At 41.2% G+C, this 21,642-nt stretch overlaps 1 protein-coding gene across 2 annotated transcripts in view; it reads right to left on the bottom strand.

Moving 5' to 3' along the window:
* The window catches only part of VPS41 (VPS41 subunit of HOPS complex), a 186,362-nt gene that overhangs the window by 103,680 nt on the left and 61,040 nt on the right, over positions 1-21,642 (bottom strand). For both annotated transcript variants that reach the window (XM_049642757.1, XM_049642758.1), the window contains exon 5: positions 5,304-5,378. In XM_049642757.1, the coding sequence (XP_049498714.1) occupies positions 5,304-5,378 (75 nt within the window). The remainder of the gene's footprint in view (positions 1-5,303; positions 5,379-21,642) is intronic.

Raw genomic sequence — 21,642 nt, 5'->3', positions numbered from 1 at the left:
TTAAAATTGCGGGGCTCCCTTTGAAAATGGTGTCCTTTGGGGCGCCTGGGTGGCTCAGTCAGTTGAGCGTCCGACTTCGGCTCAGGTCGTGATCTCATGGTCCGTGAGTCTGAGCCCCGCGTTGGGCTCTGGGCTGACAGCTCGGGGCCTGGAGCCTGCTTCAGATTCTGTGTGTGTGTGTGTGTGTGTGTGTGTGTGTGTGTGTGTCTCTCCCTCTCTCTCTCCCTCCCTCCCCCACTCATCTTCTGTCTCCCTCTCTGTCAAAAATAAACAAACACTAAAAATTTTTTTTAAAAAAATGGTGTTCCCCAACAACCTCCCCCAACTAGTCACAAAAAATACCTAACGAAGAAAAACAAAGTTCTGAACACTTGGCCGTAGAGTCCATCTACTGCAGTCCTGGAAGAGTTCTCACTAACTCCAGACCATCTCTTTGGTGGCCGTATGAGGACCACGGAAGAGATGTGGTATGTGTTTTACTGCCTGAAGTCAAGAAAGCCTATCCTCATGAATCGATAAGGAAGTTGTGTATTCTTCTCCACTCGAGCATGGAGTTCTACGGATCTGTCAACCAGAAAACAGGTGACAGCCCATCTGATGTAGGAGAACCACGAATGAGGTAGCCAGAGTATCAGACAACCTCCCGAGAAATGGCCTTTCTCAAACCCCAGGTTCCAAACAGTAACGGGTCAGATTAGAACAGGGATGAACATGTAAGCTGCCATTTCATCTAGGGTGGTGGCTGAAGAGACCATCACAGAGGAGGTGGCTGATTTTCACGTTCTCCGCCCGCGGAGAGTGTCAGAGACCCGGGAGAGAGGACAGCAGAGGCTGTCACTGGTGGGGCTGCCTTAAACTGACTCCCTCTGGTCAGAGGAAATCAGGCTCCTTCATGAGGCCCCTGTGCAGAGCTACCCAAAATTGTAACAGGCTGGGCTGAGAGCAATCAGACCCAGAACGTGTTTGCCAACCCACATTCAGAAAGAGCTCTTCTTCTCGTTCTGGGCTGGATAAACAAGCAATACAAAATGGACACGAGGTCTCTAAAAAAGATATCGAAGAATGTCATTCCAACGACTTGGAGGGAGATAAAGCATGCTTTTATAAGTGTTTACTAGTAACCAGCAAAGAAAGGAAACTACAAAACCATTGGGTGACTTCAATAAGAAGAAAAGGCCTTCATGAGTCTGGAGCGGAAAGACAGGATCATGAGAGCTAGCAATTATTACGTGTTTCTTCTGTTCCTGATAACTATTCCAAACGATTTATAAGTATTAGCTCATTTATTTCCAATCATCACTGAGGCAAGTGCCATGGTTATTCCCATTTTATAGAGAAGGAAACAGGCTGAGGCACGGAGAGATGACAATAACTTACCTGCACTCGCATGGCTACTATGTGGCAGAATTCCATTCCTAACCATTAGACTGCACTGCCCGGCACCCTAAGACATACGACAAGTTGTAAATTTTTTTGTTTAATTAAATATATGTCTGGCTGATATGAAAACAGAGCTGGGAGCAAGAGAAAGATTTCAGGAAAATTAAAAATCCGAGATGGAACAAAACTCTACTCCCTAGGGCAAAATGGACAGTGGGATAAAAGCAAATCAGCAAAGGAAACAGACAAGAAAGTGTCCCCCACTACAGAGAAGTGAGCAGGATAAAAATAATGAGAAATGAAAGCACACATGGGTGTGTGTCACACAATAGGACCGATTTTCCTTACAACCTGCATATTTTCAAAAGAAGGGTGAATAGTGCTTACCCAGTCACCCTCTTTCCTTGAAAAGTTCCGGTACAATAATGCAAGGAGGGGAAAAGGCCAGTCTACAGTGGGTTAAGGAGGAAATTAACCATTCACTAGGGTGCCTGGGTGGCTCAGTTGGTTGAACACCCAACTTTGGCTCGGGTCATGATCTCACGGTTCACGGGTTCGAGCCCCACGTCAGGCTCTGTGCTGACAGCTCAGAGCCTAGAGCCTGCTTCGGACTCTGTGTCTCCCTCTCTCTCCGCCCCTCCCCCGCTCCCACTCTGTCTCTCTCTCTCTCTCAAAAACAAATGTTAAAAAAAATTTTTTTTTAATAAAATTAAAAAGGCATGCACGGTTAGCAATAAAAACAGTTAACATACACCTGGAGGGCTCGCCATATATCCAGCACCTCACAACATCCTCGTGCAGACCTCCCGGTGTGCCCACTGCCCAGCTAAGGAAATGGAGGCACTGGGGGTGGGGTGGGGGGGGTGGTGGGGACAAGCAGTGAGCCCAGCCCAGTGCAGGGGAGCGGAAATCCCGCCCGGGCAGGCGGGATACAGAGCCATGCTCTCAGCCTCTGCATGGTAACTGCCTCCAGCCTAAGTATTATTGGGTTTCTTTGAAGAAATGAAAATAAATGGAACTGAAGCAATAATCAAAATCAGAACTGAAGTAAACTTTCCTGAAATGAAAACAATACTTCAGTATATGGATCACAAGGACTTACTGTGTTCCAGACAAAATTAATGAAAATAGACCCGAACAAGACATAACTTAGCAAACTGAACTACAAGGGCCGTATGTTGTTGTTTTATTGTTGTTATTATTATTAGTCTAAGCTCCAAGGCAGGACAAAAAAAAAAAAAAATTAAAAAGGTTTCATGAAAGAACAAAAGTATGCTAGCCTCAGACACGTCCACAAAAATAAAGGTCAGACAAAAGGGAACAACATTTCCAAAATTTTAAGAGAAAGTATCTCTACCCTGCACTCTGTACTAAATTGATTCTAGTTTATGTATGAAGGCAACATATTTTTATCTAGGGGTCTTAGTACACTAAAGAAAGAAAAACCACAACAGCCATGTAAAGATGCATTAGGTCTAGATATCTGCAGTTTATCTTCATAATAACCTTTATCATCATTAGTTTTCATCATTACTAACCACTTTGCCAGATCATTCTATACTAGCTGCTCAATTTTCACAATACTGGCTAGCTTATATAAATTATGCATACCAGAAGATTTATTTTCAGTTTTATCAATGCTAATAAAACATACATGAAAACTATTTTTAAAAAATGTATTCTGGGTTGGGGCACCTGGGTGGCTCAGTCGGTTAAGTGGCTGACTTTGATTCAGGTCATGATCTTGCAGTTCGCGAGTTCGAGTTTGGGCCCCGTGCTGACAGCGCAGAGCCTAGAGCCTGCTTCGGATTCTGTGTCTCTCTCTGTGCCCCTCCCCCACTCACGCTCACTCGCATGCTCTCTCTCAAAAACAAATGAAACATTAAAAAAAATTTTTTTTTCTTACTGTATCCTGGGTCAACACCAAAATAGGACAGTAAGGAATTGGACTCAAACGAAAAAGCAGCTATTTGCCAAGAAGTGCAGCAGATGGTATCTGAGGGTCATTATCCACCAGACAGAGTTAAAATCTCCCACTTTTCCACAAATAATAATTATTCAACATTTAAAGCTTCGAAAATTAGGGGCGCCTGGGTGGCTCGGTCGGTTAAGCGTCCGACTTCGGCTCAGGTCATGATCTCACAGTCCGTGAGTTCGAGCCCCGCGTCGGGCTCTGTGCTGACAGCTCAGAGCCTGGAGCCTGTTTCAGATTCTGTGTTTCCCTCTCTCTCTGCCCCTCCCCTGTTCATGCTCTGTCTCTCTCTGTCTCAAAGATAAATAAACGTTAAAAAAAAAATTAAAAAATAAAATAAATAAAACTTCGAAAATTCCTTGACAAAGTATTTTAATAAAAATCCTTTTTCAATTTGAAAAATGAATGTTCTCTTTCAACCAATTCAGTTCAATTAAATTGGCTGTCAGTCCACAAGGACTTTTTTGTTCTGTTTTCTTTAAGAGAATAAAATAAAGTTGACCTTTCTGTACAAATCCATGAATGTAAAAAGGTTTCAACAGTTTGGATCATTCTCAATTTCCATACATACCAACTCCTCCCTCAACGCTGACAATCTGGTGGACCACAGAATTTTAGAAAGTATTGCAAAATCTGACAGTGCTCTTTGGAAAGCAGAGGTTACCGATTACCATTTCAAAAGACTCTTTGGGCAACATTCAACTTAGACATGTAAAATGCATTCTTGGGGCTCCTGGGTGGCTCAGTCGGTTAAGCTACTGATTTTGGCTCAGGTCATTATCTCAGGGTTCGTGGGCTCTACCCCACATCGGGCTCTGTACTGACAGCTCAGAGCCTGGAACCTGCTTCGGATTCTGTGCCTCCCTCTCTCTCTGCCCCTCCCCCACTCATGATCTGTCTCCCTCTGTCTCAAAAATAAATAAACATTAAAAAAATGTTAAATAAATAAATAAAAATAAAATGCATTCTTGTGGGAGGACTTCATTTTTCTCTTGTTAACAGATTAAACGGGTATAAATTTTTTAGATGGAGTACACGATCTTTCATCCACTCATATTAATGACCCACTGAATTTAGGTCATGTAAAAATACAAAATTAGGTTAGGAAATGCGTTCTACTCGGTCAGGATCATGTGAGATTCTGGAAGGACTCTTCATGTACTTTCTCCTGAAACTGTTATTTTAGAGAAGTAGCTTAAATACACCATGCATTAGAATTTTATCATTGCTGACCAACATTAGAAAAGACTTCCATCGACTGAAAAACAAAAAAGACATTCTTATAAGTGGAAAATCAATCACCACAGCCACTAAATGTCACAGCTCAACACCAGCAAGAGGCACTGATAATTGTTAGTTACACACCACACAAATGATGTATGTCCTCGGTTGAGGAAGTGGGTGCCAGGTTTTTAGAAAACTGTACATATATTGATTTTACATTTATTTAATGTGGCCATTGTAAGACACTTTATTCTTCTGATAAACTATGATTGCTTATCAAAAGATTCTATAATTCAAGAGAAACATTCATAACTTGTGTGGAAATGAAAACCACCGGCCCACAGAAATCATACCCACAAAATCCAATTTTGTGGATTTATGGCCGAAAGGCATTAAACTACTGTCTTGCAGGAACTGCAGACTAGTCACTGAAGTATAAGTGGCACAGGGATAATGATTAAGGTGACACGTTGCCCTGCCACAGCTGTTAATCAGCTTAATACTAGTTACATTATTGACATTCTTGTAATTACTTTTCCTCAGGCACATTTGTGCAAAATATATTTTACTTTAATTATGAGCAATCGGAAGCAGGTCCAATACCCAAAAAGAAGAGTCAAGGCTCTCCTAAGGCAGGGGTACAGTGAGCAGAAGGCTTTTCCAAGCGCCTGCAGTTGGGGGACATCCCAGCCCTCAGACGCCTTCCGACACCAGGTCATGGTCATACCTTGCCGTCCTCGGAACACACACCCATGTGCTCTCCACTTTCATCCAGGCTAATCTGATTTATCTTCACAGGACTCTATCAAAAACAAACAAACAAACAAACAAACATGTAAAACTTCAGGAAAATAATCCGTCAACAACCAAATACCTTGGCTCCTTGTAAACACTGAAGTGATACAAATCATCTCTTAGCTTAGACGCAGGAGTGCAACACATATTTTGTTTTTGCAGGTGAAAATGGTGACATATAGCTTTGTTCTCACACATGGAAAAAGATCGCCTCGAAATTTTTTATTTCGCGTGCTTGAAGTCCCAGCTAAAATGTTATTTTTGTTACAGGTTACATGCCTTTTTATTTGTTCTATTTATTCCATACTCCTAAAATTCCTTCCCAACCAGATCCATTAAAAGAACACAACAAAAGCCAAAATAAAAAAATCAAGATGTAAAGAAAAATGTTCACCGTTTTAGTTCAGTTCATCAGTCACTCTATTTGTCCTTCTCTCACAAATCACTGAATCAACTTGGTATTCATACTTCATGCTTAGTACTTTCTGGAGGGAAATCCACAGGGTCTAGTTGATATTCCCTAATTTGTTCTCCTTATTCTTTCCAGTAATCTCAAATTTAAAAATTCTGTGAAGACCGAACGCAGGCATTCTATTTTGGATAGATAAAGTGTAAACACCCAACCGAACTTTTATTTTTCACAGCTTTCTGGTTCTCTATGTAGACAGCTGTTTACTTACTAAAATATTCAGATAGGTGGATTTTCTAATAGAAGTCAAAATTGGTAAATGTTGGGGATGCCTGGGTGGCTCAGTCGGTTAAGCATTCGACTTCGGCTCAGGTCACGATCTCGCGGTTCGTGAGTTCGAGCCCTGCATCGGGCTCTGTGGAAGCTCAGAGCCTGAAGCCTCCTTCAGATTCTGTGTCTCCCTCTCTCTCTGCCCCTCCCTGGCTCATGCTCTGTTTCTCTTTCTCTCTCAAAAATAAACATTACACATTTATTTAAAAAATTGATAAATGTTGACAACATTAAACAATGGCCAGCTTTTGTTTTCCTTCTTAAATAACTGCAGTTTCCAGCTATTTTACCCAAAACATGATAGAACAAACTAACCATGGAAAGAAAAGTTGGCCTTCATCAGTTATGACAGAAATCTGCAGATTAGTTTTTTCAAGTCTCTAACCTTAAGATAAGTTGGCTTTTGGATAGGAGTAAATGGAAATATACAAAATGGGATGTTCTTTTCTCAGCAGAACGCATCTTGGAGCTAGTAAGCAAAGGTCAGGGCAGACCAACACTCCCAGATCTCGGAAGGCCACCCACTCACTGGCTGATGACAGTGAGAGAAACTCCCCCCATCCCAGGTGGAGACGGCAGACTCCACAATTTTTCCCCATCTCGATCACCACACAAGCAACACCCCTGTAAAATGTAATCTTTGAAAAACAACCTATCTCCTTACAAGTTCCTAGAGTGTTAAAGAGGAAAAGACCTTGAAGACAGATTTGATCCCTCTGACAGGAACATAGACTGAAGCCCACGGATGAGAATCACAACAGAGAACGAGCCAGGGATCCGACCCTGAGAGCAGTGGACTGGCATCCTGTAAAGGGAATGCTGTCATGGGGAGCACTGAATATAGAAAACCAATCTTCTTCAGATAAGTGCTTTCCTCCTAGAGTATCTTCTGTTACCAGTTCCCTAATTCTCATCTTTTGATCATCAAACAACATTTTATTTTATTTTCCAAAGTTTGTTTATTTATTTTGGGGAACAGGCAGAGAGAGAGAGGGAGAGAGTCCCAAGCAGGCTCTGTGCTCAGCATGGAGCCCAACGTGAGGCTCAATCTCACGAACTGCGAGATCACGACCTGAGCCGAAATCAAGAGTTGGATGCTTTATCGACTGAGCCACCAGGTAGGTGCCCCTCACGAAACAACATTTTATATATTTTTGAATTTATCTTAGAGAGAGAGAGACAGAGGCAGTGAGAGGGAGACAGAGGATCCCAAGTAGGCTCTGTGCTCAAACTCACATACCGTCAGATCATGACCTGAGTCAGATGCTTAACCGACTGAACCACCCAGGCGCTCCACAAACAACATTTTAATACCCATTTTGTTCCTGGCAAATATAAACCCCACGTCCCTCTGACTGTAATTTAATTGGCAATTGGTTGTAATCTATCTCAAATTATAATTTAATAGGTGCATGAAGCCTTATCGACGCCAAGGTTTCCTGTCCTGTCCAAAACAGTAGTTCTCAGTGGCTGGGCAGAAACAAGCCAAACTTTTCATTACAACCTGTTTCTTCCTGAGTAGAATCCACAGTAGCAATATTACAGGGGAATCAGATCTACAAGGTATAAGGATCCTCTTTCCCTCACATCACCATTAGCAACAGAAATTTGTTCTTTTACTTTTCTGCCAATGATCAATATTCATTGATTTGTTTCCCCGACTGCTAATAAACTTAAGCATTTTTCTTAAGTCTGTCGGCCAACTAATGTGCTCAAGCAGCTTAGTTTGTTCACAGCTCTTACTCATTGTTCTATGAATATGTTTGTTGTTTTCTGGCTAATTTCCTTTTTATTTTTAGGGCATGAGGTCTGGGTACAATACCTCACCCAGACAGTGTATGTGGTCTCTCTCATTTTTTTTTTTTTCCTTTTCTTGCAAGATGGCTATTGTTTTATCCCTTATTTTAATGTCTAAGTGTTTAATCCTTTCAGGACTCATTTTCTTCCAAAAGGATATCCAGTTGGGCTGGCCCCATTAAATAATCCATCCTTCATCTGAAGAGAACTACGTCTGCCATACAATAAATATTTACAAACACCGAGATGACCTTGTGGGTTTTCAATTGTGGTCTCTTTTGTCCATTGCAAGATCAATCCATCACTGAACTATTTATAATATACATAGCATACCTAGCATGTTCTCCTATCTGGTAAGAGGCAAGACCTTGTCACAATTCTTCACACTTTCCTTGGCTTTTCCCAACTTCCATGTGAAGTTTAAGATGAAATGACCCTCATGTTACTGAACAGAGTGGTCACTGTTCGTGCCTAGCTTACTTTACCTCATGAGAGCATGTGACACTGCTGATAACTCTCTTTACTTCCAGGAAACCATACTTGTCTGGTTTTCCTTCTAAATTTCTAGCTCTGAGGCTCTCAGCACAGAGCTCGCTTCAAATACTGTCCCCACTGCCCCCTCTCAGACCCTCCCCACACTGGCTCGCTTGCTGTCTCTCAAAAATTAACAAACGTTAAAAAAAATTTTTTTTTTTGCTCCCATCTTTGTCTCCCAATCTCCCGATTTCTGTATTTCACGGTTCAGTCTGTGCAGCTCTTCTCTCTGACATATCTTTGTTCCTTTGGTTATTTCCTTCCCAGCCATGAACTGACTCCTGAATTTTATCTCTAGACTGGGCCTCTCCCTACCTCAGACCAATATATACAATTGCCTATTTTATAGATGGACTTGGATGCCTAACAGGCATGTCAACTAAAGCGTATCCAAACCCAAGATCCTGATACTCTCTTAGAAAAGGGCCCTTCTTAACGCTTTTCTCACTTCAGTCAAGGACTACTACATTCTTCTGGCTGTCAGGACAAAAAACCTTGGAGCCATTCTTGACTTCTGTCTTCCTTTCCCACACTACTGTGTATCTGTCGGCACAATTCTTACCATCTCTTATACCAAATTTACCCAGACTTTGACCACACTCACCAGCCCTACAGCTGCCATCCTGGGCCAAGCCACCATCATTCTTGTCTGGATTATCCTAACAGTCTCCTAACTGGTCGACATGCTTCTCCCCTAACTCTCCCAGAAGTCTGTTCTCAAAGAGTCAGCAGAGAGCTATTGTTCACGGGTGATCAGATAATGTCATTCCTTTGTTTAACCTCCCCCCATGGCCTCCCATCTCAGGATGAACCCGAAGTTTTTACTATGACCCGAGAGTCCTAAACAGTCTGGCCCAGCCCTGCCTCCAACTCCCGCCCCCCACATCTACTCTCTGCCTTGTTCTCTCTCCTCTAGCCACGATGACCTTCTTGTTGTTTTCCAGACTTCGAGCCTTTGTGCTTGTTTGACCACTTCCAGAATGTGTTTCCGCCAAATCTTCACTCGTAGTCACCTCCTCAGGGACACTTGGCCAGTGATATAAAATTCCAATGTTCACCTGAACATTGCAACTGCTTCACTGCTTGGTGCCCCCTGTAGCTCTCACCACTATCTACCTTACTATGTAGTTTTACTCACTCACTACAATATTAAATACATGAGGGACAGTTTGAAGAAAAAAAAAACTCCAATCACAAATTCTTCCAGAGAACAGAATGTATGTTTCCCAAATCATTTCACCAAGCCAGCATAACCTTATAATAACAAAGCTCAACAAGGATATTAAGAGAAAGGAAAAGTACAAGGGAATCTCAGTCATGAGCATGAATGAAACAACCTAAAGAAAATATTAGTAAGATCAGCATATATAGAAAAAACATGTTTATTCCAGAAATACTAAGGCTGGTATAACATAGGGAAATTAATGTTACAATTTTCTGCATTAATAAAGTAAATGAGGGGGTGCCTGGGTGGCTCAGTCAGTTGGGCGTCCAACTTTGACTCAGGTCATGGTCTCGCGGTTTGTGAGTTTGAGCCCCGCGTTGGGCTCTGTGCTGACAGCTCGAGCCTGGAGCCTGCTTCAGATTCTGTGTCTCCCTCTCTCTCTGCCTCTCCCCCACTCACGCTCTTTAGCTCTAAAAATAAACATTAAAATTTTTTTAAAAAACAGCAGGGAAATGAGGAAATGATCAAAAGATCACCTCAATAGATGCAAAAGTGATCAAATTCAACACTCGTTCATGGTAAAAACTCTTGGCATAATAAAAGAAAAATTCCTCATTCTTATTTAATGGTGAAATGTTGAAAACTTTCCCTTTGATATCTTTACAGTATTGACCCTTCTAATCCATAAACCTGGAGCATTTCTCCATTTATTAGACCTTCTTTAACGTCTCTAAGTAAATTCTGATACTTTTGTTGTATTCTGGGAGTAGCAACGTCAGTGAGCACCCTTTTCTCATTCCTGATATGTATAATAGGACTCCATTTACACAACATACAAAAATAGGCAAGGGGCACCTGGGTGGCTCAGTCAGTTAAGTGTCCAACTCTTGGAGCCCGCTTGGGATTCTCTGTCTCCCTGTCTCTCCCCAGCTCATACTCTCTCAAAAAAATAAATAAACTAAATAAACCAACAAAATTCCAAGATAGCGCACAGGTAGTACACATAGAGGACAGAAAATGACAAAGTAAAGCGAAGCATTTTTAACTATAAAGGTCAGTGCAGTGGGGTCCCTCTAAGGGAACTGAAAGGGGAGCCGTGGAGAGGAGGTAGGTCATATGGTCTATTCTCCAGAATGTTAGTTATGTGATTGTTTGCTTTATAACTATTTGTTTCACTGCACATTTTATGTGCTTTGTAAAGCTGTACTTCACAATAAAAATAAGCATTACAAAATTTAAAATAAAATTACGAAGAACTTGCCCATGAAAACGTCTGGGGTCAATACCATCAAAGATTTATTTCTTAGATTATGTTCTGCTCCTCGTGACTGTCAAGCAACTCAAAAGTTCTTCTATTCCGGTCATCTAGATTTTTCCCAGAAAATACTGCATTTCATGTTGCTAGTGATGAAATTTTTTTTATTTTTACCTTTTCTTCTTTTCATATTGCAATAACACTAGTGACATTACTATGACCACTACTGCTAACATTTACTATATGCTTATCATGCATCAGGCTCTAAGAGTTTTATACATATACCACTTAGTCCTCACGCAATTCGAAGAGGTAGCTACTGTTTTTCCTATTTGCAAATATGAAAAAATAATTTTAATGTTTTCTACTTTATTAATTTCTATGTATTCTATATTTACTTTCCCTTTTGGTCTTAGAACAATTGTCTTGACCTTATTGTAATTCCCTGACATTAGTAAATAGTGCATTAGTTGTTACTGCTCGTCTGTTAATCATAAAATAACCATACATTCGGCATTTGCCTTTGAGTATACCAACTGGCCAGAGCCCAGAAAATAATACAGAATTACAGTAATTATTTCCTCTTTGGGAAAAATAACACTTTATTTTGTTTTATTTCATTTCTAAGGATGGTGACAGTATTATCTGCTTATTTGTCTAGTTATTAATAAAGCTCTAGTATAACTACAATTGTGGTCAGAAATACGGTTTATGTAACTTTTTTTAGTTGTTTACTCTTTGAAACTTAAGATATCGTATCAGGGGTGCCTGGGTATAGCTCAGTCAGTTAAGGGTCTGACTATTGGTTTTGGCTCAGGTCATGATCTTATAGTTCGTGAGGTCTGCTGTCAGTGCAGAGCCTGCTTGAGATTCTCTCTCTCTCTCTCTCTCTCTCTCTCTCTCTGTGCCTCCCCAGCTCACACACATGCATTTTTTTTTTCTCTCTCAAAATAAATAAACATTAAAAAGTGGTATTTCAAAGTAACTATTTGTGGTTCAAAATACACATTTTTAAATCGTATTATTTTCTATATACTCTTATTTACTTTTTTCTTCTTGATCAAAGACTGACAGAAACAAGTTTAAACAACGTCCCACTACGACTGCAGTTCTGTCCATTTCTCCCTGCATTTCAAGTAAAGTTTGCTCTAGATATTAGATGCCCTGTAATTTGGCACAAAGGTATGATTGTTAGAGTTTCCTTTTACCTTTACATGTAATCAATAGGATACAGGGTCTCCTAGCGAATATGCTCTTTCGCCTTCAACTCTACTTTTCCCTCACATTTTTATTGTCAACATGTTTAATATTTATTTCAAACATCAAAGCTGAGGCTATTTTTAAGTTAACAGTGAAGTATTTTGTACTTTTTAGAAGTGTGTTTCCCCATTCCATTGTTACTCTTGTTACACTCCTCAAATTCTTTTCTCTTGCCTGTCTAGGATGAACTTAAATGCTGTTCATTCTGTCTGTATCCCGTTAGTGATTATCTTTAAATTTTTAGAAATTATACTTTACCTCTCACTTCAAATCAATGCAACTGTATACACTGGCTCATTTAGAAGATGAGGTATTTACCACATGTTTATTTCCTACCTCCTTCCTTTCCCTATTTCAAAGTGAAAGAAGAAATATTTTCTATTTCCTAAGTCACTTCAAACAGAATTGGAGACAAAGTCTAGTTAATACATTGGTAAAATTTATAATCTTAAACTGTTAAGTTCTAAGTCTGAATCTAGAGGAAGAAACTGTTGAACTAGTGGGATGGCCATAATTTTAAAACTGATTCAAGAGACGTCAGGTAAGGATTAGGAATATTTACCTCTTGTGTACACTTAAATATTTTCTTTAGGTTTTGAAAATATTTGGATTTTTTTACTCATGTAAATCAAGTGAAGTCAACTCACAAAAAAAATAGCACAAATTATAGGTAGACAACAAGAGTCAACCTCAGTAATAACAAATACATAAAAATAGGAGATATTTTGTCTATGGAACCAGCAAAGATTGTTTATCCAGTTTTGGCAAAGCAACCCCAAAACAGACACTCTTCATACCCTATCGGTGTAGAGCCAAATCTGGAGAAACTTTCCTAAGGATCATTTGGCATTGTGTGTCAAAATTCTTTAAAATGTGTATTGCGGGGCGCCTGGGTGGGTTGGTCGGTTAAGCGTCCGACTTCGGCTCAGGTCATGATCTCATGGTCCGTGAGTTCGAGCCCCGCGTCGGGCTCTGTGGTGACAGCTCAGAGCCTGGAGCCTGTTTCAGATTCTGTGTCTCCCTCTCTCTCTCTCTGCCCCTCCCCTGTTCATGCTCTGTCTCTCTCTGTCTCAAAAATAAATAAACGTTAAAAAAAAAAAATTAAAATGTGTATTGCCTGTTTTACATAAGAAGTAGTAAGGTTATTTTGCAAAGACGCTTTCCATGGCAGGTTTCTTTCTTAAGGCACTAAGAAACAGAAATGATCCAAACTTCTAAAAGCAAGGAATGTAAATGATGAAAATTAAAAGAACAACAACAAAAAACAACGAAGCTTAAAAAACGTATTATGTAGTAAAGAATTTGACTTTCTCCAAAGAGAAGTCAGTCCTTTGCCCTTGGCTTCCGGGAGATAATCTGTCACACCTGCACACCTGATAGGGATGCCTTTGTTAAAGGCTAAAAACCCGACAGTCTTTCAGTGGACCATGCCAGAAAGACTAACCCTGTGATTTCGGGTGGGGGCTTTGGGTCACAGGGTATCAACCAACCCGGAAGCTGAATTCAAGCATGTGGACAACCCAGTAACCAATGATGCCTACGTAGCAGATTCCCAGTAAAAACCCTGAACACCAGTGTGAGCTTCCCTGGTTGTCAAATACCTATGCCAGGGTGGTAACATGTCCTGAGGACAATGGGATCTTGTATCCTAGGGTCTGCCCTATGTGTCTCTTACCTGAGCTGATTTTTTTTGACTGTATCCTTTCTTTGTAATAAAGTGTGAGTATAATAACTTTCAGTGAGTTCTGTGAGGCCTCTAACTAATCATCAATCAGGAGGATGGAATGGAGAACCTCCCAGATCTTGTACCTGGTGTTAGAAGTCTGCAGCAGACTCACTCATCTGGAAGACTATGCCCTCAACTCAAACAATCTGGCTAGCTCTGATGAGACACGAGCCAATGTTTATAAATATGACTATACCGACAAGTATTTGTACATAATATATGTGATTGGAAGTAGATACTCCAAAATATTAGCACTGGTCATATCTGGGTGCTGAGATCCTATTATTGTTTAGATTGTCCTTTCCTATGTTTTGCTACTTTTCTACAAACATATATTTATTTTGTTTGTAATTCAAAGATAAATATTTTTAAATGATCATGTAATCAGTTCATTCACTTAAAACCAAAAAGATGCCAAAATGGTAAAGCCATCACACCTGCAGCATCTATTTTTATCTAAAGAGACAACTATCATCACTGTGCCCGTCGGTTTCTATTCATAGTTCCATAATATTTGATAAAGAATAGCAGGATTTCAACATTACAGCTGTCAACCAATTAGTACAAGTAACGGATCTGGCATCTATGAACATGTCTCACAGAAACAGGGACAAATGCCTCACACATATGTACCATTTCTGTATACTTGAAATAAAGGGAAAAACAGAAAGGGTACAGGAGGGGGAAACAGAGTACAAGATTCTTTTTCAATATGGAATTTTCTAATTGCCTGTTATACACACAGATTTTGGGGGTGGGCAGATGAGGGGGGTATCTGCCAAGATGGGATACTGAAGTAGATGTAGACAAGAAAAAGGGACCGAGGGGGGAGGGGGGGTAGGGAAGACCAGAGAAGAATGGCCTCAGCTGTATTTTCCATTAGCTACAATTTTATTCCTAATGGAGACATGTTTGGAATTCTGGACAATATAAGTGAGTTTGTTCAAAAATCAATAATGTCAAGCTGACACTATAGAACATACAAAAATGTTTCCTTAATGGAACCAAAAAAAAAAAGAAGCCTGAGTAAGCAGGAGGGGGCGAGGACCAGCATACCCCTTCTAAGCCCAAGTCCACTACAGGTGGCCTCAAGTTCTTAAATTTAAAGAAAAGGCAAAATCACCAACACGTACACCTCATGTGATAATCAATCACCTAATGTAAAATGCTGGAAATAAATACACTTAGTATGGATTATGCCAGCTCTTCAATTAGGAATAAATTCACGGTCATTTCGAAAGCTGCCTTTAATGGTGTTCTTTGTGGCAACTTCTTTTCCCCCGACACTCCTCATCACCCCACCTGAAGCTATCGGTCCCCCAACAGTGAACCTAAGAAATCAATCTGCTAATGTATAATTTGTAAGGCTCCTCTGACTAACAAATGGATAATTGATTCCTTCACAAATGCTGCGTCCCCATGGACACGGAGTGGAATGAATAAGAACCAGAAGATGGATTTCATTTTCGTTCTCTGAGATCCGCTAGTTAGCAATCCCAACATCCACATGGTTGCCCATGCAGGTTCATGCTCTTTAGTCACAGTTAGCAAGCAAGCTGCCCTTACATTACATGTGTGAAAAGCAGACGCCTATTCTTTCATACTCGGGAAAAGCTCTTTTTACTGCTTATTTTACCCTCCCCCGATGATACACCCTGAGGTGAGCAAGACCTCCAGCTGGATTTAAGAAGTCTCGGAAAAATACACCTCCTTGTGGGTTTTCTACAAATCTGCAAAACAAACATTTATTTTCTCGCTGACTTATTCTGTGGCCAGAACAACCTAACCTTTAACTATAAACCCTCAAATTTTCTCCGTGGCTCTAAGATTTCATCTCTGGTTTTCAGTACTCAGTATCAGGCTTGAGTGGCTAAAGAGCTGATGGTCCACATCTGGCAGTCATTTCCCTGTGATACTGACTACATTTTACTGTTCAAATGAGTATGCAAGAAAACTGTATTCTTGTGAGGTTTTTATTTTTATTAATTTTTTTAAATTTTTATTTATTTCTGACAGAGACAGAGAGAGACAGAGAGAGAGAGAGAGAGAGAGAGAGAGAGAGAGAGAGAGAGAGACATGGAGCATGAGTGGGGGAGGGGCAGACAGAGAGGGAGACACAGAATCTGAAGCAGGCTCCAGGCTCTGAGCTGTCAGCACAGAGCCCGACACGGGGCTCAAACCCACGAACCGTGAGATCATGACCTGAGCCGAAGTCAGACATTTAACCAACTGAGCCACCCAGGCGCCCCTCTTGTGAGGTTTTAAAGATGATCCTACCTCTCTAAGATTTAATAACTACATTCATTTGAGGCTCTTGATGTGATAATCCAGCTTTTAACAGAAGCTGCTGTTTCTGCAGATGGAAAAAGCTCCATCACAACAATTCATTCCAACTTGAGAAATAATTAGAACACGTAAAAACCTACAAAGTCATTATTCTCCACTTTGAATAAATGGGGGGGGGGGGGGGGAAGGGGTAAGTGGTGAAAGGAGGCACAGCTGCGTAAAAGTGACGTTTCAAATTTTGTATGATGATGTGGCTGAAATATTCCTTATTCTACAAACAAGACAACTGATCATCAGTTAAAAATTTATATACTTTCAAAAATACATTCTTTTTCATGTGAATAGAAAAAAACATTCCTAAACTTTATATGGAACCACAAAAGCCTCTAAATAACCAATGCAATCTTGAGGAAGAAAAAGCTGGAGGCATCATACTTCCTGATTTCAAACTATATTACAAAGCTATAATGGTCAAAACAGGATTACGGTACTGACATAAACACAGGCACACAATGCAATGCAACAGAATCAAGAGGCCAGAAATAAACCCATGCGTATATGGTCACCTAGTATTGAGTATTTCAAGAATACTCAAAGAGGAAAGGATAGTCTCCTTAACAAATGGTAGGGAAATTCATATTCATATGTAAATAATGAAATCGGACCCTTATCTCACATCACTCACAACAATTAACTCGAAATGAATTAAGAACTTAAAGGTAAGCTAGGAAACCCTAAAACCCCTAGAAGAAAACATAGGGGGAAAACACAGATCCCTGACAGTCTTAGCAATGATTTTTTTTATATAGGACGACAAAAGTACAAGTAACAGAACCACAAATCAATAAGCGGAACTACATCAGATTAAAAAGCTTCTGTACAGCAAAGCAATGGTCACCAAAACGATCAGCCTGAAGAATGGAAGGCAATATTTACAAACCACATACCTGATAAGGGGGTTAATACTCAAAATATATAAGGAATTCATACAACTCAACAGCAAGAAAATAATCTGACTTTAAAATGGGCAGAGGACTTGAACTGACATTTCTCCAAAGACCTACAAAGGGCCATCAGGTACGTGAAGGGTGCTCACCATCGCTAATCACCACGGAAATGCAACTCAAAACCACAGTGAGTTAGGACAGCTATTACATTACATTACATTATTATATTATATTATATTATATTATATTATATTATATTATAAGAGATACCAAATGCCCAGCAAGCATACGGAGAAAAGGGAACCTTAGGGCACTGTTGGTGGGAATGTAAACTGGTACAGTTTCTACAGAAAACAGTGTGGGAATTCCACAAAAACTTAACACCAGAATTGCCACATGGTCCAGCAATCTCACTTCTGGGTATATATCCAAAGGAAATGAATCAGGACCTCCAAGGGATCTATACCCCCACGTTCACTGCAGTATTATTCATAACAGACAGGATATGGGAACAACCTTAGTGTTCACTGACACATACATGAATGGATAAGGAAAATGTGGTGTGTATATATATAGATCATTATCCATCCATTAAAAAAAAAAAAATCCTGCTGGGGCACTTGGGTGGCTCAATTGGTTAAGCGTCCAACTGTTGATTTCAGCTCAGGTCATGATCTCCTGGTTCATGGGATCGAGCCCCACATAGGGCTCTGTGCTGACAGCATGGAGACTGCTTGGGATTCTCTCTCTCCCTCTCTCTCTCTGCCCTTCCCTTGCTCGCGCTCTCTCTGAAAATAAACACACATTAAAAAAAAAAAAAATCCTGCTGTTTACAATGGCACAGATGGACCTTGAGGGCATAACGCTAAGTGAAAAAGACAAATACTTTCTGATCTCACTTATATGTGGAATCTAAAAACATCCAATTCACGGAAACTGAATAAAATGGTGGCTGCAGAAGTTAGGAGGTGAGGAAATAGGGAGATGTTGGTCAAAGGTATGAAGTTATAAGATGAAAAAGTTCAGGAGATCTGAGGTACCATCTGAGGTATAATTAACAATACTGTATCATATACTTGAGAGTTGCTATGAGACTTAACGCCCTCACCATAACATCACCATCAAACGACAATTCTGTGAGGCCAAGGTTAACCTTACTGTGGTAAATAGTTAAAATATATATGTGTATCAGATCATAAGACCCTACACCGTAAACTTAACGTAACACCATACTTCAATTATAATGCAATAAAGCTCGAAGAAATGAAGTCACATGTTCTCAAAATAAAGTACTAACCTATTACATAAGCAAAGCTGATCTCTAAGTGAAAAGTAGTTTAAATGACATGTTGGTTAAAATGCTGGGCATACTGACAGCTATTTTAATGTGACACAATGACTGGTCTGCTATTTGAGGTAATGTCCACTGTATTCCTAATGCAGGGACTCTGAATTACTCCCCCGATATCATCGTCTATTAAAGGCACTCCTCAGTGACTCCAATCTGGCCGCAGTGCTTGGAGTAGCTTTCTGGTTCATCACAGCCTTCCTCTGATGCTGCAAAACTGAGTGTATATCAACCTAAAACACACAGTACACTGTCTACATTTCCCAACAGCCTTAATAAATATTCCACAACTTCCACAAGAATGCAGTTTGCTAGTAAAACATAAATTAATTGAGTATCTCTAATCTGTCACTTAGATTTAACTTGCATTTTGACGATCAAAAGCTGAAATTCCCTATTAGAAAAACGACGTCCCTAGAAAGTGATCTAAACTCTGATACCTTGGAAATAATCTACAAGAAGTAAAAAAGTCATGTGGGAACGAGAAGACTGGAAAGACGTTCTCAGGAAGAGTCATCTTGTTGGAAAAGAAAAGGATTTTGTCCGTTCAATGGTGCCATGACTGTTTTAACACTCGAGCTCAAATTTTCTGCATTTGTAACAATACTTACAAATCAGTCTTTGAGAGCCGCTGACACATTCCCAAATACTTTAACCTCTTTTTTTTTTTTTTTAATTTATTTGAGAGAGAGACAGAGACAGAGACAGAGGGAGTGAGAGAGAGAATCCCAAGCAGGCTCTGCAATGTGAGCGCAGAGCCCGATGTGGGGCTCAGACCCACGAACTTCGAGACCATGACCTGAGCCAAAATCAAGAGTTGGATGCTTTACTGAGCCACTAAATACTTTAACCTTTCAAGAGTATCCTCTAATCAGGAGGTTTAACCACCTCCCCCAGAAGAGCACGCGGGGTTATGACTTCAATGCTGTAAACTGAGAGCGGCATTTGCAACCTCCTCCGACCCCTCAAAGCCCAGGCGGCTGCCCGCGCCCGGGGCCCAGCACCCACAGCTCCCAGGCACGGCTCGCCGGTGAAAGGCTCAGCCGTTCACCCCGCTGCTGCGCCCCGCCGGGACGGTACAACCTCCCAGAGACAGGAGCACAGAACAGCAGAAGACTTATTACACAGACGTTCGCCTTCTAAATCCTAACAACCTTTCAAAGCACGGGGAGGATTTGGAAGGGATTGCCGCCTAAGAAGCCGGCACACTGCTGATTCCTAGAGCCGTTTTCCTTTTGTCTAAACGTCCTCGTCTGTCGGTGCGTGCCACGTCCCCACACACAACGGTGGGAGGCAGGCTTGCACACAACAGGTCCTCGACACAGTCCTTCACAGCTGGGCACCGATCACAACACCGCGTCAGTAAAAAGGCAAGAACCAGGCTTTTGGTCAACTTGTCCTATGTATTTATTCAATTGTCTTTCATTCACCTGCCAGCGGCTATTGCTGGATGCCCAGAGAAGACAGTAAATGCAGTCCTTGCCCTTTTGAGGCTTGCAAACCACTGACGCGCTATTCACGTTTAAGACCATGACCTCCCAGGGCTGCTACAAATGTGCTGCTGTCCTCTGTCCTTGGAGTCCAAATGCATTTTCCCTAGAGTTTGCAATGCCCATTTGCTGAGCAATTCAGAGTAGGCACTGTGGAGAAGTCTCCCTGTGATGCCTTGGGTAGTTGTCTACAATGCTAAATTTGGCAGTTGAGGGAGAAAAACTTGAATAGGAAAGCAGTCCAGGCAATAGCGTAAGGAGCCAGCAAAGTTTCTCTTTCCAGTACCCATACCAGAAGAACTGCTGAGCACCTGCAGCCTACCAGACACTGTGTGACATTTGTGATGCCACCATAAAACAATTCGTGTGGCCGGAAAACCACAGTTAGAAGAATAAACATTTCTTACATATATAAATGACCTGGAAAGAAACACAATGGACGGTTTTCAAAATGGTGAAATACAATGTGTGAAGTAGGATGAAAAAAAACCCTATCTGTTCTTAACCAAGTTATTATTTTCCTTACATACACACGTATCCAACAAAGATACAAAGGAAGGAGTGACAGAAAAAGGAAAGCGGGGTCACCACAGAAACGCGAAGTCGTTTGGGCACTGCAAGGGAATAATGCAGAAGAAAAATAAGAATAAATGCATTTAGCAAAAGAGCAACTAATATTACCAAAAAGCCTACATGATACAAGGAAGATTAAACAAAAAACGTAGCAACGTTGCCTGCCTTCAAGGGGTTTGCATACAGAGGCTGTGATTCCAGCACTTTGTAACATTTCTATTTTAGCATTTAGTACCTTATGTTACAGATTATTTATATAACCAGCTCCATAATGACCGGACCCGAGAACAGGAGCTGTGTTGTATCATTCTCTAGATCCCTTCTACATCCTTACAAAAGGTTTACTGAAGGAGGAAGAAGCAATCAGTGAATGAATACGAAAAGGGCACTCTTTCGTGTGGGCCATCGAGAAAGCGGTCATGAAGTCGGTGAGATACTGGGTATTTCCACAGGCAAAGACAGGAAAGCACATTCCAGCAAAAGCCAAAAGACAAAGCCCAGATACGGCACAGGCCACAGTGAGGGGGGCAGGGGACACTGTAGCCGAGACAGTGGAAGCCTGAGGGCTGAAGAGAGGAGCTCTGTTTTATCCCACAGCCATCGCAGAAGCAGCCAGCAGTGTTTCGGGGAGGGGAGCAGCAAAACCCCGGCACTCCTTTGGGAAGATTACTTGGGCAGCTGTGTGAAGGATGGATTAAGGGGGACATGAGGCAGGGTGCTCAGCTGGGTTTCACTGCAATAACCCAGGGGAGATTCAATAAAGGCTTTGACCAAGAGTGGCGGCAATATAAAGAGCGAGCAAAAGAACGAACAAGCTCAGGAAAGAATCTCGGGGATATACAAGGTAATGGAGGCACACGAGGGAGGATCAACATCACAGAGACGGAAGTAAACCCCAAGAAGGAGAAGAGGACGGGGCTTCCTGAAGACGGAACATCCATCAGATGCCTGGAAAAGGCTGATCTTTACAGTTAGGCAAAGATTGGCTGTTTCTTGGCTACAGTATTTAGATTCAAGAAGAGACTATACCTCATCTGGCCCACTCAACCGGCCTGATGAAGAAACAAGCACTTCCGAAAGACACAGGGTCTGATTCAAAGGCAGGACCTTGCTGGGGGCACTTCGGTGCCATCAGGCTAGGGAGCCAGGGC

Source organism: Panthera uncia, chromosome A2, assembly GCF_023721935.1.
Source record: "Panthera uncia isolate 11264 chromosome A2, Puncia_PCG_1.0, whole genome shotgun sequence".
Taxonomy (NCBI): Eukaryota; Metazoa; Chordata; class Mammalia; order Carnivora; family Felidae; genus Panthera; species Panthera uncia.
The sequence above is the reverse complement of the archived record's forward strand: the minus strand, read 5'-3'. Positions and strand labels throughout refer to the sequence as shown.